At 44.5% G+C, this 18230-nt stretch overlaps 1 protein-coding gene across 1 annotated transcript in view; it reads right to left on the reverse strand.

The window, feature by feature from the left end:
- Positions 1 to 18230, reverse strand: part of LOC142803276 (evasin P1243-like) — a 39201-nt gene that overhangs the window by 11973 nt on the left and 8998 nt on the right. The window contains exons 3-4 of the mRNA XM_075888403.1: positions 10190 to 10236; positions 7791 to 7862 (exon numbers count right to left, since the gene is read on the reverse strand). Coding sequence (XP_075744518.1) covers positions 7791 to 7862; positions 10190 to 10236 — 119 coding nt within the window. The remainder of the gene's footprint in view (positions 1 to 7790; positions 7863 to 10189; positions 10237 to 18230) is intronic.

Below are 18230 nucleotides of genomic sequence, written 5' to 3' on the forward strand. Positions count from 1 at the left end.
ACTTCTTATACAATGAAATACGCACATACCAACAGAAAACAACCGACGGAAGGAGAAAAAAAAACAACATGCTCATAGCCCTCAATTCTCAATGCGCGCAACGACAACTGTACTGGGTCACGCCAATCTTAATCAATTTACGAAATCATTCGGTTTATGCTAACCTCTTCCTCCTTGAATGCCAATTCACGCCATATCCACATGACAATGAAGGCATGCGACATAACACTAAACCTATGAACACTAGAAAAATAACACATTTTCTTGGTTTTTACCATTATGCAAATTTTCGCACATTGATTAAATTACTTCGACGCTAACTGTCAGCCTTTGGTTCGGTGGTTTTCCTTTTGAAAAATTTACACCGCATCACGTAACTTACAAAATTTAAAAGACTTGAATACACATCTTGACGTACCCTGCGTAACAGTATTTAACACGCCTATGCATAAGTTACTCGAACTAACCGTTCCCCCTTTCTCAACTAGATTCTTTTGAATCGCACCCGATGGGGTCGTGGTGCGGGCAGTTTTCGAGCACGCAAGAAGCTACAAAATGCACAAACTCTAAGCAGTGCACTGCCGTCATACCTCATTTTACACTTGGGCCTGTTCCCCTCAGGAATTTGAAAGTGACGCCAGTAGCTCGGAGGGAGCCTGTGCCATTTTTCTTTTGTGTTCTCCCCTATGAGGTATTTAGCCACTCTGCCCTTTCGACTCTGACCCTTCGGCAAAGGCCGCTTTCCCGAATTTGTCGAACTGAACCGCACGCTGCGTTGAGGTGGCGTACCTCGTTTCCTCCCTCTACACCTGGCTCGCCGCTTGTGCTTCCCTGAACGCCACCATTGACGTTCCTTGAAACGGACTAATGGCCTACCCTCTCGTCTTTCTTGCGACTGAGTGGGGCCTGACCTAGGCTTGCGCAGTGCGGTGCGCTTCCGCTTCTTCCTTTTCCTGCGATGTTTGCTTGCCCCCTTTCTCTCAATGCTATCATCATGTCGCGTCGGGAACTGAGTGGTTGGGAAGCTCGTTGGAGCTTGTGCTACATTTTGCCCCACGCTCAAACATTTAGAACTCGGTGTCACGACGGACTGCCGGGCCAAATTATCTTTGTTAATGCTGATGAAACCATTAACTGGGCCCTCTCCGATGGCATCGCTGCACTCCTGAAGCGTCGCGTCCTCGCTGTGTTTAGCCACTGTGCTAACCCTATCTGCATGTGACGATCTCGAGACGTCCTCTCGAGGCATGAGGATGGTTTCCAGCTTTTTACTGAGTCCATTAGGGCTGCTGGCACACACCTCATCCTCGCTAAAACCGTTTTTTGATACTGTCTCTACCTCGAGACCGGCCAAGGCCTCGTTCTCTACATCATTTATATGGAGGCATTCGAGAATATGCGGGCCCTTTTCTAGCGCAATTTTTGGTTCTGGCGTTTCCTGCCACACTTTAACGTCCAGCGCTTTCCGATGCGCCTCGTTTCAGACTGCTGTCTTTCTGTTTCGCGCTTTCTTTCAGACTCTTGTCTGAGCTGCTCTTCTTTTGTCGAGACCGAAGTTCCGAACGTCCGGAACATCTCTGCCTTAACTACCTCGTTGTTCGCGTTCTGCTGACTGCGTCGCGCAACAGCTTCATTTGCCTCGCAAGGCAGAACTGTGAGTAGCCCTTGACACCATGTGTCTCGCTCAAATGACAGTTTCTCGCCGGCATCGCCGTGCTCACTGCTGGATCGGCTCACCCTGCTACCCTCATTGAGGCGAATCTTTAATTGCAGTAACTGCACTTCCCGTTCTCCGGCTTCCCTTGCCGCTTCTCGTTCTTTCGCCCTTTCTTCCCGGGCCCATGCTCGCTCTTCTCTGGCTAACGCCTGCGCCTGTTCCTGCTGCTCCTTAACACATTGTCTCAGTTCGGCGCCCTCGAGGCCTAACTGTTTACCGTACGCGAGCCACTTATCAAAATCCACCCACTCCATACTGCAACTGTCACTATAATACCACTATAAAAACAACGCAATCATTGCAGGATGCAACCGCTTCAACTGTGCGGCTCTATCGCCACGCTGTCCACACGGTTCTCGTTCACCCCTCACTGTCTTACTCTTGTACGGAACGTCCTCTCTCGCGGACGCCCGTTTTGTTACAAGCTGCCACTCTAGCGTCGCCAGCGCGAAGTCGGCGACGGGAATGACAGCAGGTTGGTTCGTTCCGTACGCAAGCAGAGACAGTGAAGAGATCAGAGACGTGAAAAAACAAAACAAACTTTACTCTAGTGATAGTGCAGCCCACGGGATCTAATACAACACTTCAATACAACTAACAATATACATCGACACTTGATACAACTAAAGAAATATATAACAGAGACAATAAATCAGCTTACGAGAGAGAACTATTACAAACTACACACACTAACACGAATAGAACGACGGAGGAGAAAGTTCGAAGATATAAACAGGTGAAGGCATACGTGTGATGACCGGCAGCGTTGTGTCCCCGACGATCGGATGCGAGAAGTCGAAGAGAGTTCTGGCACGACTGCGATGTCGGCGGTGTTGCAACGCTGTTGGCTCCGGGAGGCTAGTGCTTGCAGGTGACTTCGAGCAGGTTGAGCTAACTCGAGGCGAAGTCCCGATGTCTACGTTGCAGACGTTAATATCGCGTCACAACTAGACGAACGGCTAAGTTTAGGTGGCCAGCCGATACAGAGCCACACTAAAAACTTCTAGAAGAGATGCTTGTTGATCTGTTTCTACACCATCTTGGTCAGCGACTAGTCTGCCTAGCAGGGCAAAATCCTGCGCTTAAATCCCCCTCGTGTCTACTCGCTCTCTTCCTTGGGGACAAGAGATTTCAACCTGGGTCCAATCATGCGCGTTTAATTGAGGGGAAACTCCGCCCCAAAAATATTTTGACCCCACCCCTTTTTAATAGGGAGAGGGCCCGCAACTAGCGAGAGTGACAACCTGCCGGGTTGTTGTCATACGGCTTGGCCACCAGAGCGTTTCCCACGCTTTTCTCCGTGGGAACGGTCAACCACTTAGCTCTCAGCCGGGCGTCTTGTAGTCTAATCATTGTTCGGGGTATACCGCGGCCTTCTACGACCTTGCAGACGCCGCCACAATTACAAAAAAATTAACTGTCGGCGGCGACGTTCTAAGGAGAGCACCCCATTTTGCACTTATCGGTTCCCTTTCATGTGCCGCCGTTTCTCACGGTCAGTCGGGGAGTACGGCGCCCGTTAATTGCCGTGACGCGGTGTCGCCGAAAATAGCCGTCCGTGAGAGCAGCAAATTATAAATTCGTGACATATCTGTTGAGTCTCTGTTTCTTCTTACAAACGCATGAAAATCTACTTTTCTGGCGCAAACACATGATTTTGGATTCTATACATTGAATGGCAATACTAAAGTATTTCTTGCTTTAAAAGTGAAATCTCGCGATTTTTTGGCTCCTGTTTTACGCCTCTGTATCTCGCTTTCCCTCGAACACCATTCCCTCTTGGATTTAAAAACAGCGCAAAATCACCAACTAGCCCAACTATCGCTTCGAGTATCAATTCCACGTTTGCTTAAAAATTGTGAAATTTCAAAAGATGTGAAATTCTGCGCACTTCTCTTGCATTTGCCTCATAAGTGTTACTAAAAGTATGGTTACTTCACACTTTCCATTCTCCGAAATACTAGAAACGATACTACAATATTCAGGTATAGTTGCTTCAAAAGCATACTTGATCATTTCACGCCATACAACACGTAAAACTGAGTGGCAGTTTTCGTCCATTTGCCTTTTATTCATTCAGCAGCTTTCACAAGCTAAAAAGATGTAGGCAATGCAAAATACGTAATGCAAAGATTGTGCATCGGCGTACATGATCTGACAGAGTACTTTTCTAAAAATCCTTGAGTGACTGAAGAATATACACATACGGTGACCTTTGGCACCATATGCTCATATATGCGTGATTGATTCAGAGGCAGCCAGCATTTGTACTAGAATATAACGAAGGAAGCTAATTAGCAAAAAATGTACTACATGTTTCAAAGTATTACTGTCTACTTACACTCGCAAGCTTCGCTTTACTCCTCCCTTTCACTGTTCACTTCGGTTCTTAATTCCAGTTCTCACTCCGTTTGATAAAATGCCATATATCTTGTATTCAATCACTAAAAAATTGTCAAGGATGATCACTCTGCAAAGGGCGGCAAATGCGTCCCAAGCAAGCACGTGCTTCTTCCTCGACAACACTCAACAGCACACACCTTGAAGTAGCGAAGTGTTGCGCCTCGAACCGAAAGCACCGTAGTGGACGGTTAGCCGTTTTGCCACCCACCTATAGCGCGCCTGCTTGAGTGCAACGTAGAGAACGACACAACTAACGGAGAAGCCGATATTGGCGTATATTGTTTCTCGGGGTGTACGGTTTTTCATTTCGCCCAGCTATGCCCAGCTTTCGTTGTGAAAACATAACGATGCCGACCTACAAAATTACTAGAATCTGAACACTGATTCTGGAAAATACATTGTGTTCCATGGTGCGTTCCAAACGCCGCATGGGGTACTTCACGAAAAGAATGCTTGGGGTGTGTGCCATTCATGAAGCTTACCAAAGTAAAGTGTTATTAGTTGCAGTTCATGCGAAAGAGATGCGAGTACTTTTTACCAAACCTACAACACTTTATTCCACACGAAGGCGCGGGCCGCAAGCAAAAGATCTGCTGGCCATGTGCGTCAGATCACTAGTGCATACCAGGAGTCTCAGGACTCCTGGGGACTGCACTTTTTCTCCTAAAATTTCTCTCTTTCAAATGCACTACGCTCGAACAGCTTCGTGCGTGCGCTCGGCGGCACGGCTGCCAGCGGATAAATGACATCGCTCTAAATCGTGCGCGCGCGTTTGGGTTAGGCATAGGGAGCGGCGTAACTAAGAGAGCAGCCAATGCAGATGTTTAATGTTTCTCGTGGCGAACAGTTTTTCATTTCGCTTAGCCATATACAGCTTTTGCTGTAAAATAAAACCGAAGAAAAACAAACGATGCTGTCCAGCTCCGCCCTTCTTTCAAGTTTGGCATCCCCTGCGCGAAGCTGCCCTAATTTATTATAAGAAGGATGATAGCCCGTTATGAAAACTCTGCAGGTGCAGCGATGTAATCACCCCGCTCATCTTTTTTGTGAAAGTTTGTTCATAAATCTGCAACAGCGGCCCTCTATACTGCCTTAGGCCAGCTAGACAGCCGCCCACGCACCGGAAACAAATGTCGAGGACACTAACCAGTTCAATCGTCAAGACGAGTTGCTAAGAGAGAGTAGCTGTGGCTATTTTCAGAAGCCTCTTGTAGGGCTGTTTTGTCGCCGCAAATCTGACGCATGCTCGAGAAAGGTGACATGTGGTTGACAGTGTGACTGTATGATTTGGTAGTCTGAGCGAAATTCCGCGATCGATTGCTGTGGTGCCCGAAAGAAAAAAAAAGACATGGTTCATCCATCCATCATAGGAATCCGTAAAACACGAAAATAAAAGGTGTCCTTACAGGAGTAGTTTAATGTCTGCTGTGCATTTATATAAGATAGCCTGCACAATAGAGAGTTTTTGAATAGTGTACGCTAGCCCCTTAAAGGTCTTTGAAGGAGGTATTGGTTGTATTTTGTGGACATTTTGCACATTTAATTTATTGAAAGTATTTATAGAGCTTCATGAGTTTTTGCAGATGTTATAATACTGTACTTTAGAAAGTACACTGAGCCTTCGTGATGGCAATATGGAAGTTGGTGAGATGCACCAATGGAGAGTACGCCAGGCCGTAAGCTTGACAAACGACTACTAATGTTATCTTGGCCCATACAGCTTATTGAAACACCGTCATGTTACAAAAAGCATCATGTCGTGCTTCTCGCAACACTATTTCAGTGTATGGTGGTATACATGAACGATTTTCTAAGCTTTGAGAAATTGTCGGTCTGGATAGATTGTAATAGCAAGCTTAGCCGACGCTAGAAATGTCTTGGCGCTTCTTACGGCAACCTTAAGTGAGTGTCTTGCTATTATGTGACTGAAGGACAGTTTTCAACACTTAGGGTGCCTGCTAAACGTACAGTGCGGCTTTAGGCTCGTATGTGTTATCTGCGGCCATTCTTGAACTTTGACGCAAGTTCTAGATTTTCCCATGTATATGCACGGCACGCGACTCTGGAAGTGTAGACGTCTCACGCGTCTTTTTCATTTCAGCAGCACGTGAAGTGTCGTGCTGTGAACGTTGTTAGTTCGCAGTTGTCCTGCGTCTGTTCTTAACGCGCGTTCTTTTTGCTTGAGAAACGCGCTACAAATTTTCATTTGCTTGCCGTTCTTCGCGTCACATCCCTGCGTGTTGCTTCGCATGGCGGCGAAAATGTTACTCCCAGGGACAAAACACTTTTTAGAGATGAGGCAGCTTGTTCGTTGTCCGTTGTGCGCTGTATGTTGACCAGCACAGCACATGCAAGTCAGCCACTGTAAACCCACCATATGTCCACCAAGGCACAGCACATGCAAGGTACCTCCTATGTGCCTACCGTAATTTTCACGAAGTAGAGAGGCACTCGCTATGTCGTTTTGCTATTTGTAATTCTGCTGATAAGCGAGATACGCACTACACATCTCCAACGCCTCATGTACACTTTGTTTGTGGTCTGGCTGATAAGGATCAAGAATAAGCGCGTTCCCGAGCCTACCTTTTTTTTTTCTGTCACAACGGTAACGAGCTCTCGCTCGCGAAAGGCAACGCTGACGCCAAAAACAAGGTTACCCAGAGGCGAAAGTTCGGGAAGCAGTGGCAAAGCGGCAACATCGACAAGCTGCTACTCCAGAGACGAGAGCGTGGCATGCTGCGGCTCAACATTAACGCACACAGCAAGCTACCCGCAGCCGAAAGCTCTGGAAGCAGCGATGGATCCTTTCACGGCTCCAGTTCATAAGCGTCAGACATTTAACGCATGACAACGGGCAGTACGGAATCAAAGTTCAAGCAGGTCAACACCCGATGGACGTTTAGAAAATGGTACAATGCCTTCGTAAAAAAGATACCTGACGCCGCAACCATCAATGTGTACAGAAAGCGAAAGCTGATAAAGAAGCCCTAGTGCAAATACGTGGTCTCGTGAAGAAGCGAAACATTCACGTGTTGCTGAAGTACGTAGAAGTCTAGCCCCTCTCTGAATGCTTAAATATTGAGAACATCTGTGTGGACCTTATTTTTCGACCTGCAGGCTATATCTGATCGAGGAACCATTGGCGCAACAATTCACGGAGCACAAAGCAGTCGTAATGAAGGCTAATTGGAATGCAGAACTTAACATAACATACTAGTTATGACCAATAAAACAAGTATATACTCTACACACAAGTTATCATTAATTTACATGCACGAGTAAACAGGTGAACTCTCCAGTGCTTCGCTCAATCGTCATCATTCGCTTTTAGTGATCCGTGACAGTTTTGCAGCCTTATGTTAAAGGTTCTTCAAAAAAGAATCATCACTACGTAAATCACTATGTAATTTTATAAATACTATAAGCTCCTATTATTTAGCACAGGGTTTTCAAAACTTTTATTTTCATTAAGCTACAATGCTTTCCTCGCAGACGCTGCTATGTAAAAGTTTTTTACTTATCTGGCAAGCATCTCGGTTATCTCAAGCTGAACGAATAATAAATTTACAAATATACATACTTATGGCGGGTCTCAAAAATTGTTTAGAGAGTAAATAAATAAGTATATTTACTTAAATGTAAAGATGCAACCGATTATTGGGTAACTTACTATGCAGGACGTATTGTCTGGCCGATTAATATGACTTCCGTTCAAGCATGTCTGGGTGCACCCAACTGCCACCTGGGAAGAGATATTGAGTCAGAAACGGGACACAGGCTGGTTTTCAAATAAGAGCTAGAAATTGTGTACTACATGCAATATGTAAGGTTTAAGTTTCTTTCCATACATAGTACAAGGAGTGGACACCTATTGTAGCTGTCAGATCACTTAGAAATGTCGCAGATACTCCAAAATTACTCCCAATATTGACGAAAGTGCGAAAAATTTTTTTAAGCAAGCCGCAAAATAGTGCAGTGACAAAGTCGAACGCAGATGAAGTCGAACGCAGATGACGTTGAAACATAAAATTTCTATTATTTCTAATCACTGCTCCTCGCTGGGAACAGCTTCTTCATTGAGTTCAACTGCATAACTTTGTTTTTGCCAGAAAGCCGAGGACCAAAGTCAGAGTGTTTTGGGCAGCACGTCATTGTTTATTTTGTATGTTTGCATACATGGCGAAGTTTATTTCCTTAGACTCGACCAACGGACTACAGGGGGAGGGTGGCTGTGATAAAATACAACCGACCCCGCTCCCCTATCTGACCGTGAACCATGTGCACGCGCATGCATACGGCGAAGCGTTATGGAAGCGGAATATACGAACCTTGTAGGAACACCAAGGAGAAAAGCGACTTTTTGTGTATTAGACAAGCGCAGTTTCGGAGTCTAGAAAGCAGTACTCTTACTGCGACACGACGCTTGGTAAGCGAGAAGACGTGCGAATACAAAATGTGAGTGGACACGCCACCTTAAAATTCCGGCAGCTAGAACCAGGATATCAAAGATTTAGAAGGCGTCTAAATGGTTTTACGTGCCTTCCCAATTGAGAGGAGTAAAACACACTGCCATCTGTGGGTGTGCGTAGAGACAGATATATGAAGGTTCAGAAAATTTCATCGAGCCAGTGTCACAATATTCACAAAAATTATTTTAAATTGCTGACCTTACGGCCAGAAATTTTCAGTACGAAACTGGAAAATGAAACTTCAGCCTTCATTTTCTCTGCTAATATTAAACTTATGACAGTGAAACTGATTGCATTAGAGTTCTCAGAGTGAAGTTTATCAATGTAAAACAACTCGTAGTGTCCCTTTAAGCCGCCCACTTTACTCACTATATTATAAAGTGCATTGTACACGACATGGACGGAAGCGATGAGTGAGGTTTTCTGCATATCTTAAGGTGAACATTTCTTCAGGGCTCTCCTGAGAATCTAGCAGTGTAGTCCTGAAAATTTCACATATTGCCTTAATTTGTTTCGTTTTTTTTCCTTCGGTGAAGGATGCACCATCTGCCCTTCAAACTACTGTTGTGATGCTCGATGCTACCATTTTTCAGTTTGTACACTTCGTACGAATAATTGATCGTTGCACTCAATCCACGAATAGTATTACGCGTGGGTTATTATGCTATCCTTTCATTGTTCTCGCGAAAGTATAGTAGACGAGGGGACAGCTTATGGTCATAGCCGTAGTGGAACATCAGGCAATAAGCAGACTTTTAAACACAGAAAATGACCTATTACAATTACAATTACACTCTTCTAAATGTATTTTATTGCAGTCGATACTGACATCCCCATTAAAGTGGCTTAGCTTTTACAGAAACCTAATACATTACGTTTTCCTTACTTTCATTTTCCATTGAGTTACCGTAACACTGCTCGAACGAAAACGACATGCTGAGACTTTCATGGTAGAGAAAAAACTGGAGGCTTGCGTGGAGAGTGGGAGGCATGCAGTTTCTGTGATATAGTGAAACATGTTCGTAGCATTCAGCACTTGTTTTTTTTTAAGTTGCTATGACTGATTCTTGCATGTTGTTTCCTCGTTAAGATGCTAGCTGCAACACTGAACACTCTTTGAGAAAATTGGCAATCGGGAAAGGCAATATTATGACGCTAAACCACCTTGCGCACTAGCTCGTAGATGGGCAGTGCTTTGATACTATTATCTATGTCCTCTATGAAACGTTGTGCTTTTCTGTTGCTGGCACTCGGGTAAGCAGGGGCATGTAGATAAAGAAAAGGTGAGAAAATAGACTTTGTGAGAACTTCCTGTCAAACACACTGAGGGTTCTTACAGTGGTCACCTATTCTTCAGGATGATAACCGCTGCAGAAGACTGCATACAACACGACTTCAAAAATGAAAATGATTGATTACCGGTAATTGATTTGAAGAAAATTCCGTTGAATTACCCGGGACATTACAGTTTTACAAAAATAATGTACTATGGTGCGAAAAATTCGAAAGAGTAATTGAATAAATTTAATAGATAATTGCAAGGCATTACGTAAACATCTCGTAATAAGGTAAAGGTACAGTAATAACACTAACTACTTACCGCTTTGTTAAAACTTGTATTTACGACAGCATATAGGCAGATCTCCTCTGAAACAAAGAGACAAAATGAAGTAATGAAAATGTGCCCATCAATTCAAGAATAGACGGACTATAGAAGACACAGCAAAAGCTTAGTATCTTTACAAACGAGGGAACCGCCACTGCTCTCAATCTTGGTGAGGATTGCAGTTGAAAAAAGTCATGGCTACGAGGGAATGCTTCCTTCTGAATAGACGAGACTTTATAAGTGCCAGCCTAACAGTCCTGCGAAAATTAAAAAGAAATTGCGTAGCTTGCACAGAGTAGTTCGAGGCAGAAACTGAAGAGAGCTGGTAGGCTGATCCTGACTTGACTAGGCACAGGTGCAATCACACACCTATGCTTGGTGTTTACGTCAAGACATTTTAAATATCTAGTGTAGGCGCCGTGTTGATAAGCTGTTACTGCAGAACCACTTTTAAATCAGAGCCACTGATTTAACCACTTTTAAATCAGTGGCAGAACCACTTTTAAATCATTGCAAACTAATCTTGACTAGTTTGCAATGCCAGACAACCTGTGTTTGCAAGAAGTCTAATTAACACTAGTTCAGTTCTGTGGTATTTATTCTAAATTACCTATAACTTGACCCATCTCGTCTAGCGCTGCATGGCAACCTGTATCATAAGTAAATATAGGCCACCCTGCATCACAAGTAGGCTCAAGGCAGGTCCACTAAGCATTGAAACGTCCTCCATTGTGACACTGAGAACTGTTCTATTATAAAAAGCACCTTTAAAGACAGCGACTGAATATTCCAGTGCACTGAATGTTTCGCAGGTGCAAAGCTGAAAGGAGAAATATCGCTATTTATTTAGAATTACAGCGCAGAAGGCATTCTAAAATTTCACATCAGTGCTCCCGAAGCAGACAACGCTGCCGCTGATCCTGCTTAGCACGTCACGCCAACCTGGCGCCAAAATTCCTGCTGGTAGGTCTAAAGCGTTAAAATCACCGGAAGAATGAATGCAGGGAGTGGCGTTTAGCTTAGTTAAAGGTCAAGTAAAAAAAGAGACAATCAGTGTCATCTACCGCATCAACTACGAAATAAGAAAAGCACCTTCACAGTGTTACTGTACAAGTATTCGAAGGGACACCAAAGGCAACTATTAAGTCAATGTTGATTGTTGAAATAGCGGTCCAGAAACCTCGTAGTGTGACTTTTGTGCCAAGGAAGGGCCTATTTTCAAATAAAATCACGTTTTAGTGGTCTGCACTGAGTGAGCGCACTTCAAGTTACCAGCCTCAAGAAGCGGAGTGACGAGGCCAACTCACGTTACTGTTGCCATGCACGACGTTGCCCGGCTTTACTGCGCTAGTAGCAGCAGATCGAAAGCAGCGGGAGCCACAGCTACAACAATGGCCATTGATCAATTTCTTGCCAATGGCTTCAAGACTGCAGATATTTTTTGTTTCAGCTGCGCTCCGCTAGATGGCACCACCTGTCTCGTGTAACCACGTGAAAATTGAATGTTTGAACCAATCGCGGCATTTTTTAACGTCCGGTGGTTCTTTTTTCCATGAATCAAACAGAAACGAACAAGCAGCATTTTCTTGCGTCTCTTGATGCACAGAAGGGTCTTTATTTTGTGCAGTTAGATCGATTGCTAGGAAATAATTGTACGCGGTCCGTCTGATGTAGTCAGGATAATTTTGAAAATGTCCTACTTCGGCACTTGTATTTTTGTGCATTTACCACAATTTCTCGGTGAGTTAAGCACTGTTGTGGATATATAGTCGTTTTAGATATTGTTATACATTGAGCTTTCACTCTGGCAATATTTGTTATTTGACTTTAGTGTTCCTTCAATGGTGAAATAAACTACCACTGCTCCGAATACCAACATGTAAGTACGATCGCTATATGCTGTTGACATCATGCTTCGGTGCATGGCATGGTGTGCAGGTAAGTCGAAAACTGGGCTTGTCACTAAAGCCAGCACTTTTTTTTGGCAATAGCTTCGGGGTCAGTTTCGCTGGTGCTTTAAAACAGAAGTGCGCCTCCAGTAGCCCACGGGGTCCGCTTGGCAGTAATATGCGTCATTGACAAGACAGATGTGCTTCGACCGCTGAAAGCACCATGAGTGAAATTTTCATGTCTTTGGCAATTCTATGTTGTTAGCTTGTCGATCTAAGTGGGAATATTTAGGTTGAGACACCCTCAGCTCATTTCGCAGCTTTTACATTTGATCTATACGACATTTGATCTCAATAGATGATTTGTCATCGACAGATGAGCCTCGGCTTAGGCTGTTAGACGGCATGTGGCGGCGAGATACAGAGTAGACAATATCAGTGGCAGCCCACCCATTTGTTATGCTATTTGGTTGAGTTATGCAATATTGCAGGGTAGATTGGCTACGTGTTATTTGCGCTACATTTACAGCAGGTTTACCGTGAGTGAATATTCTTTTAATATTAGGACGTTTGAGATCTGAAACCCATCTTGCGATCTAAAATAAAATTAGGTAAGCTATCAAATATGAACCATAGTTCAATAGTATTTTCTATGAGGTGCATAGTACCTACCACATTGTGCATACACTTATGTGAAACTTTTTTCTTCGGTGTGGCTAGGCGACTTCCTAATACCAAAAATACAGGAACGTGAGATAATAAAGTTATATGGTATACATTTCCTACCCTGCATATTCTGTGCTTACCATACGTTTGTAACATTGTCTAAGGGAAAGAAATCATCGATAAGGCGGATGTGCTTCGGCCGCTGAAGGGAACATGAGTGAAATTTTCATCTCTTTGGCAATTCCATGTTGTTAGTTACTCGATCTAAATGGAATGTTTGCGGTTGAGAGCACTACCGCAATTTGTTTCGCAGATCCCATGTCAAAGTACGTGTAGGCGTCGGTGTTAGTGGTGCTGGCCGTGAGTGAAAAACCATCATATTTTTCATGACCCAAAGATCGAGGAAGATGCCAGAAAAACGAGAAATAAATTTTTCACTTTGAGTGAGAATCAAACCGAAACCGTCTGCGTGACGAGCAGGTTTTCTACTACACTGCCCCACTATTCCTTCAACTGCTTATGAAAACGCACTATATATATATATATATATATATATATATATATATATATATATATATATATATATATATATATATATATATATATATATATATATATATATATATATATATATGTGTGTGTGTGTGTGTGTCATGTGGTCTAAGAAGTTTCCATAACGTACGCAGTATTGTATAAGCGTAGAATAGCGCCAGACGTCAGACAAAATTGCGGAACCAGTGGGTATTCTAAAGGCGTAGTCATTATAAAACGCTCCTACATATTTAGTGATCCTCAACAGCCAAAGCGTAAAAAAAGTGAACAGCTGCGTAGTTTCAGCTGTACCGTTACGGACGCGCAGTGGGCCCTTCGCTGATTTGTACCAGAAAGAATTCTGGAATAGTCAGCACTGCTAAGTTGCACTTGCCGTAGACAACCTACAATGGTTTGAAGCGGTGACTGTTGCACGCACAGTCATTAGTTGCCTTGCGTCCAGGTTGGGGCTTCGACCAAGAATCTAACCTGGGCTAGCAGGGATGAAAGTGGTGCGTACGGGGCATGTATACGCTATCATGATGTCCTTTGCAAGGTGAAGTTCAAGGTTCCTCCTAGTTTTATTTTTTGTGTGTGAAATGCATATTAACCCACTACTTATACATACAGAGGCAAGTTGCTTTGGTACAAGAGCAAAATACACCCAAAAACCATACTTTACCAAATTCTATAAATATTGATCTTTTGTAGTGGCAGCCCTCCAAATTTCAAAAATCTCAAATTGCACTAAAATTGCAAATATTTTTAAGTATTTAATAACATAATCAATCTGCATCACCGCTCTTTAGAGGCGGCTATTCACCTTAATATTTGATTATTATGGGTTAATATGCATAGAATGTGGTATGTACAGAGGTGTCACTGGCAATCAAGTGTACTGCATAGGTGAGTGTTGCGTTGAAATAATTCAGCAACAGTTCTTCGTAAAATACCTGTCTTCGATGGATAAAATCTACAAACGGGAGCCATAATGTAAGAGGAACGCAGGTACACAAGAAAATCTAGTACTCATCACTGAGGTGAAAAAAATAGGAAAAATATACACAGTTAAGCTGATGGCTGTGTGTGGGGGAGGGGGGGGGGATAAACAACAAGAGGGAAGGCAGGGGGGTTAACCAGGCACATGCCCGGTTTGCTACCCTACGCTGGGGGAATAGGAAGGGGGCATAAGGATGAAAGAGAGAGGAAAGAGAAGAGAAAGAGAGAGAGAAAAGACAAAAAAAAAGGAGGATTGTCAGTCAATCGGCTGGCACGTATGCAGCGGTGGCACTACACAAATGTTAAAGGTGGTCACGTAGGCCTGTAGTCCTCAAAAAGCACAAGACAGCTTTGACTGCTTTTTGAGCCGACGAAAGGCGATGACGGTGTTCCAGTAGCATCTGCACAGAGAGTGGCCGATCGTCCAATTGTCGCAATGCATCCGAAAGCTTCTGTCTTTCAGAGGCAAATCGAGTGCAATGGCAAATCAGATGGTTAATGTCTTCTTTGGTGCAGCAGACGTCGCATTCCGCATTGTCGGTCAATCCGTTGAGGGTTCTATATGCTTTTGTGAAGGCAACCCCCAACCAAAGGCGACAAAGAACTGAAGCTTCACGTTGACGAAGTCCGGATGGAGGTTGAAGTTCCAGTCGAGGGTTTATTTGGTATAGTCTCGTATGTCTTATGCTTGGGGTGTTCCACTCCTGCAGACTCAGACTACGTGCCAGGTGACGAAGTTGCTTTGCAGCGTCAGTCCTTGACAAAGGAATCGGAAGGGTGTGTTCTTCTTGGTGCGATGTGCGAGCCACGTTATCTGTGGAATCATTGACACTGATCCCACAATGGCCAGGAATCCACTGAAACTTGACCTCGTGGCCTGTTTCTGTGATGCGGTGAAGAAGCTGGACAACTTTATAAGTTAATTGTTCAAGGCAACCTCGTCGAAAGACTGTCTGCATGCTCTGTAGGGCTGGTTTTGAGTCGGAAAACACAGCCCATTTACTCGGTCTTTGGGATTTGATGTACTCTAGGGCGCAACGCAAAGCCGCAAGTTCTGCCGCCGTAGACGTAGTGACATGCGACAGGTTGATTCGCAGAGTGATTCCTCTAGCTGGAATCACCACCGCACCACCAGACCCAGACGCTGTGGTTCAACCATCGGTGTATATGTGCACGTGGTTGTTGTACATTTCTTGCAGATAGCTCAAGCTCAATTGTTTTAGGGCTGATGAAGGCAAATTTGATTTTTTCTGCATTCCTGTAATTAAAACACGTACTTGTGGAAGTGTCAGGCCCCACGGAGGATACAACAGTTTCTCTGCAGGCGTAAAACCTGACGTAAACGACGCACGATGAGCACAGACAATAGCACTAAATTTCGTGCAGGGCCTCTCAGTAGCGAGGGTTGCCAAGTGGTGGGAAGGATTCTTAGCATGTTGCCTGAGGTACTTGCGCATCGTTTCAATGGTGATGTGCGTCATGATCGAGTAGTCCTGAGCAATGGCAATTGTTTCAGCTGTCGATGCGCAGCGGGATAAACGAAGGCATATCCTAAGTGCTTGGGCTTGAATATTTTGGATTACGCGCAGGTTCGTTTTGCACGTGTTAGATATAACAGGTAGGCTATACCGCAGGAATCCAGTAAATAATACCTTGTACAGCTGTAACATAGACTCGACAGACATTCCCCAACTTTTCCTAGCAAGAAACCTGAATAAGTGACAAATGGCAGACAGCCGCTTTTTCACGTATAGTTTACGTGGGGTGTCCAAGACAGGTTTCGGTCGATTACGACTCCCAAGAACCTGTGACTCCGGCTGCATGACACCAACTGCCCATTATTTGATATGCCGTAAGCGGACATTGGTTTTCTGCTGAAAGCCACGACTGCACACTTCTCACGTGCGATTTTGAGCCCTTGTTTGCGTAAGTGATACGATGTCACTGATGCTGCCTTCTGAAGTTGAGCGCGAAGTTGAAGTCGAGTCACACCTGATGTCCACACACAGATGTCATCAGCATAAATGGAAAGTCGTACATTGCTTGGTTGCTTGTCAACTAGTTCAATAAGTGTTAGGTTGAATAGCGTCGGGCTTAGCACTCCGCTTTGCGGGACTCCTCGGCTGCAGTAATATTCGGGTGTCGGGCCATTCTCTGTCTGCACGTGAAATGATCTATTCTGTAGGTATCTCTGGACCCACGTATATATCCTGCCACCGCGTCCCACTCCTTCTAGTGCTCTGAGAATGGCTTCGTGGGTGACATTGTCGTATGCCCCTTTAACGTCAAGAAACAGAGCAGCAGATAACCGTTTGCAGGTCTTCTGGTGTTCTACATATGTCACCAAGTCAACTACATTGTCAATTGACGAGCGGCCTCATCTGAACCAGGATATGGCATCTGGATATATTTCGTACAATTCTAAGTACCATTCAAGGCGCGTTAAAATCATCCTTTCCATAACTTTTCCCACACAGTTCGCGAGGGCAATCGGGTGGTAAGAAGAAATGTCCAAGGGTGACTTGCCGGCTTTGAGAAGTGGAATAAGGCGACTTGACTTCCATTCCTGTGGAAACATGGCAGTTTGCCAGGAGTCGTTGTACAGCTGCAAGAGTGCCTTCCGAGCTTGATCTCCTAGGTGACAGAGCGCGGTAAGTGATGCCGTCAGGTCCTGGCGCTGAAGAACATCTACACAAAGCAAGCACAGCCTTCAGTTCGCCCATTGAAAACGAAATATTCATTCGGGGATCACGTGAGGATACAGAAAAGTTGGGCGTCTTTGTCCCAGTTTAATTTGAGCCGCTTGAAATCCTTCGACAGAAAGAATCTGCGATATTAATCTCTTCACAGCGTAAGTGTAGTGCCAGAGATTTTAATGAGTAGCGCTGAGTAATGGTTGTACGACGACCCCGGACAGTTCTCCAGATTAGTGACAGAGGCTTTCTGGGATCCAAATACTCGCAAAAAGATACCCATCATTGCTTGTCCAACTTGTCCATGTGACGCTGCATTTTCTTTTGTGTGAGTCTGGCCACTCTCAGCTCATCAAGTGACCTCGTGGGTCTATAACGTCGTTCTGCACGACGACGAATTGCTCGGAGTTTCTCGAGATCAATGTTCATATCAATGCGAGTTGAGTTCACCGAAAGCGAACGCGTCGTTGACTGTAGGGCACTCTTTATTGCGTCCTCTACATTGAAAGGTGAGGCACCAACATAGTCTTCCATGATTATTTTTGCCAATCGGTGCACTGGACGGCTCTGGAAGACTTGAGACTTGGAAAGCCGTCACTCTTCAGGTATGTTGGGATGTGGTCACTACCCCTTGTTTCCAAATCCGAAAACCAGTGCACTCTGCGTGTGAACGAGCGGGAGACGAAAGTGAGGTCCAGGCAACTGCTATAGGCCGTTCCGCGCAGATAAGTAGGGCTGCCGTCATTCACGAGGATAAGTTCACATTCAGAAGCGAAAGACACTAACTGTCTACCTCTAGTGTTGACCCTGGAGCTTCCCCATAAGTAGTGGTGGGCATTGAAGTCACCTGTTATCAACCATGGCTGGAGAGTTGAATTCAAAATTCCGCGCAAGCGCTCACGGTCTAGACGACTTGATGGATGTAAGTAGGCTCCAATGATGGTGAATGTGGTCTTCTTGTTTTTTACTGTTAGGCAAACGTACTGGTTTTCTTCGTCAGAAGGTACAGGGTGATGAACATAAGTTAAGTCGCGCCGTAAGAACACAACGGCCTTGCTGCGCTCTCCGTGGGTAGAAGTCATAAAGCACTCATATCCAGATAGTCTCATCTGAGCTGATAGGTTTGGTTCACAAATCACAGTTATGGAGAACTTGTTCGTTTATACATATTGCCGAAACTCGGACATACGCGCCCTAAGACCTCTGGCATTCCACTGAAGGACAGATGCGTTCTTGACCTCCTTTCGAAAGGATGAC

This window comes from Rhipicephalus microplus, chromosome 3 (genome assembly GCF_043290135.1).
Source record: "Rhipicephalus microplus isolate Deutch F79 chromosome 3, USDA_Rmic, whole genome shotgun sequence".
Lineage (NCBI taxonomy): Eukaryota > Metazoa > Arthropoda > Arachnida > Ixodida > Ixodidae > Rhipicephalus > Rhipicephalus microplus.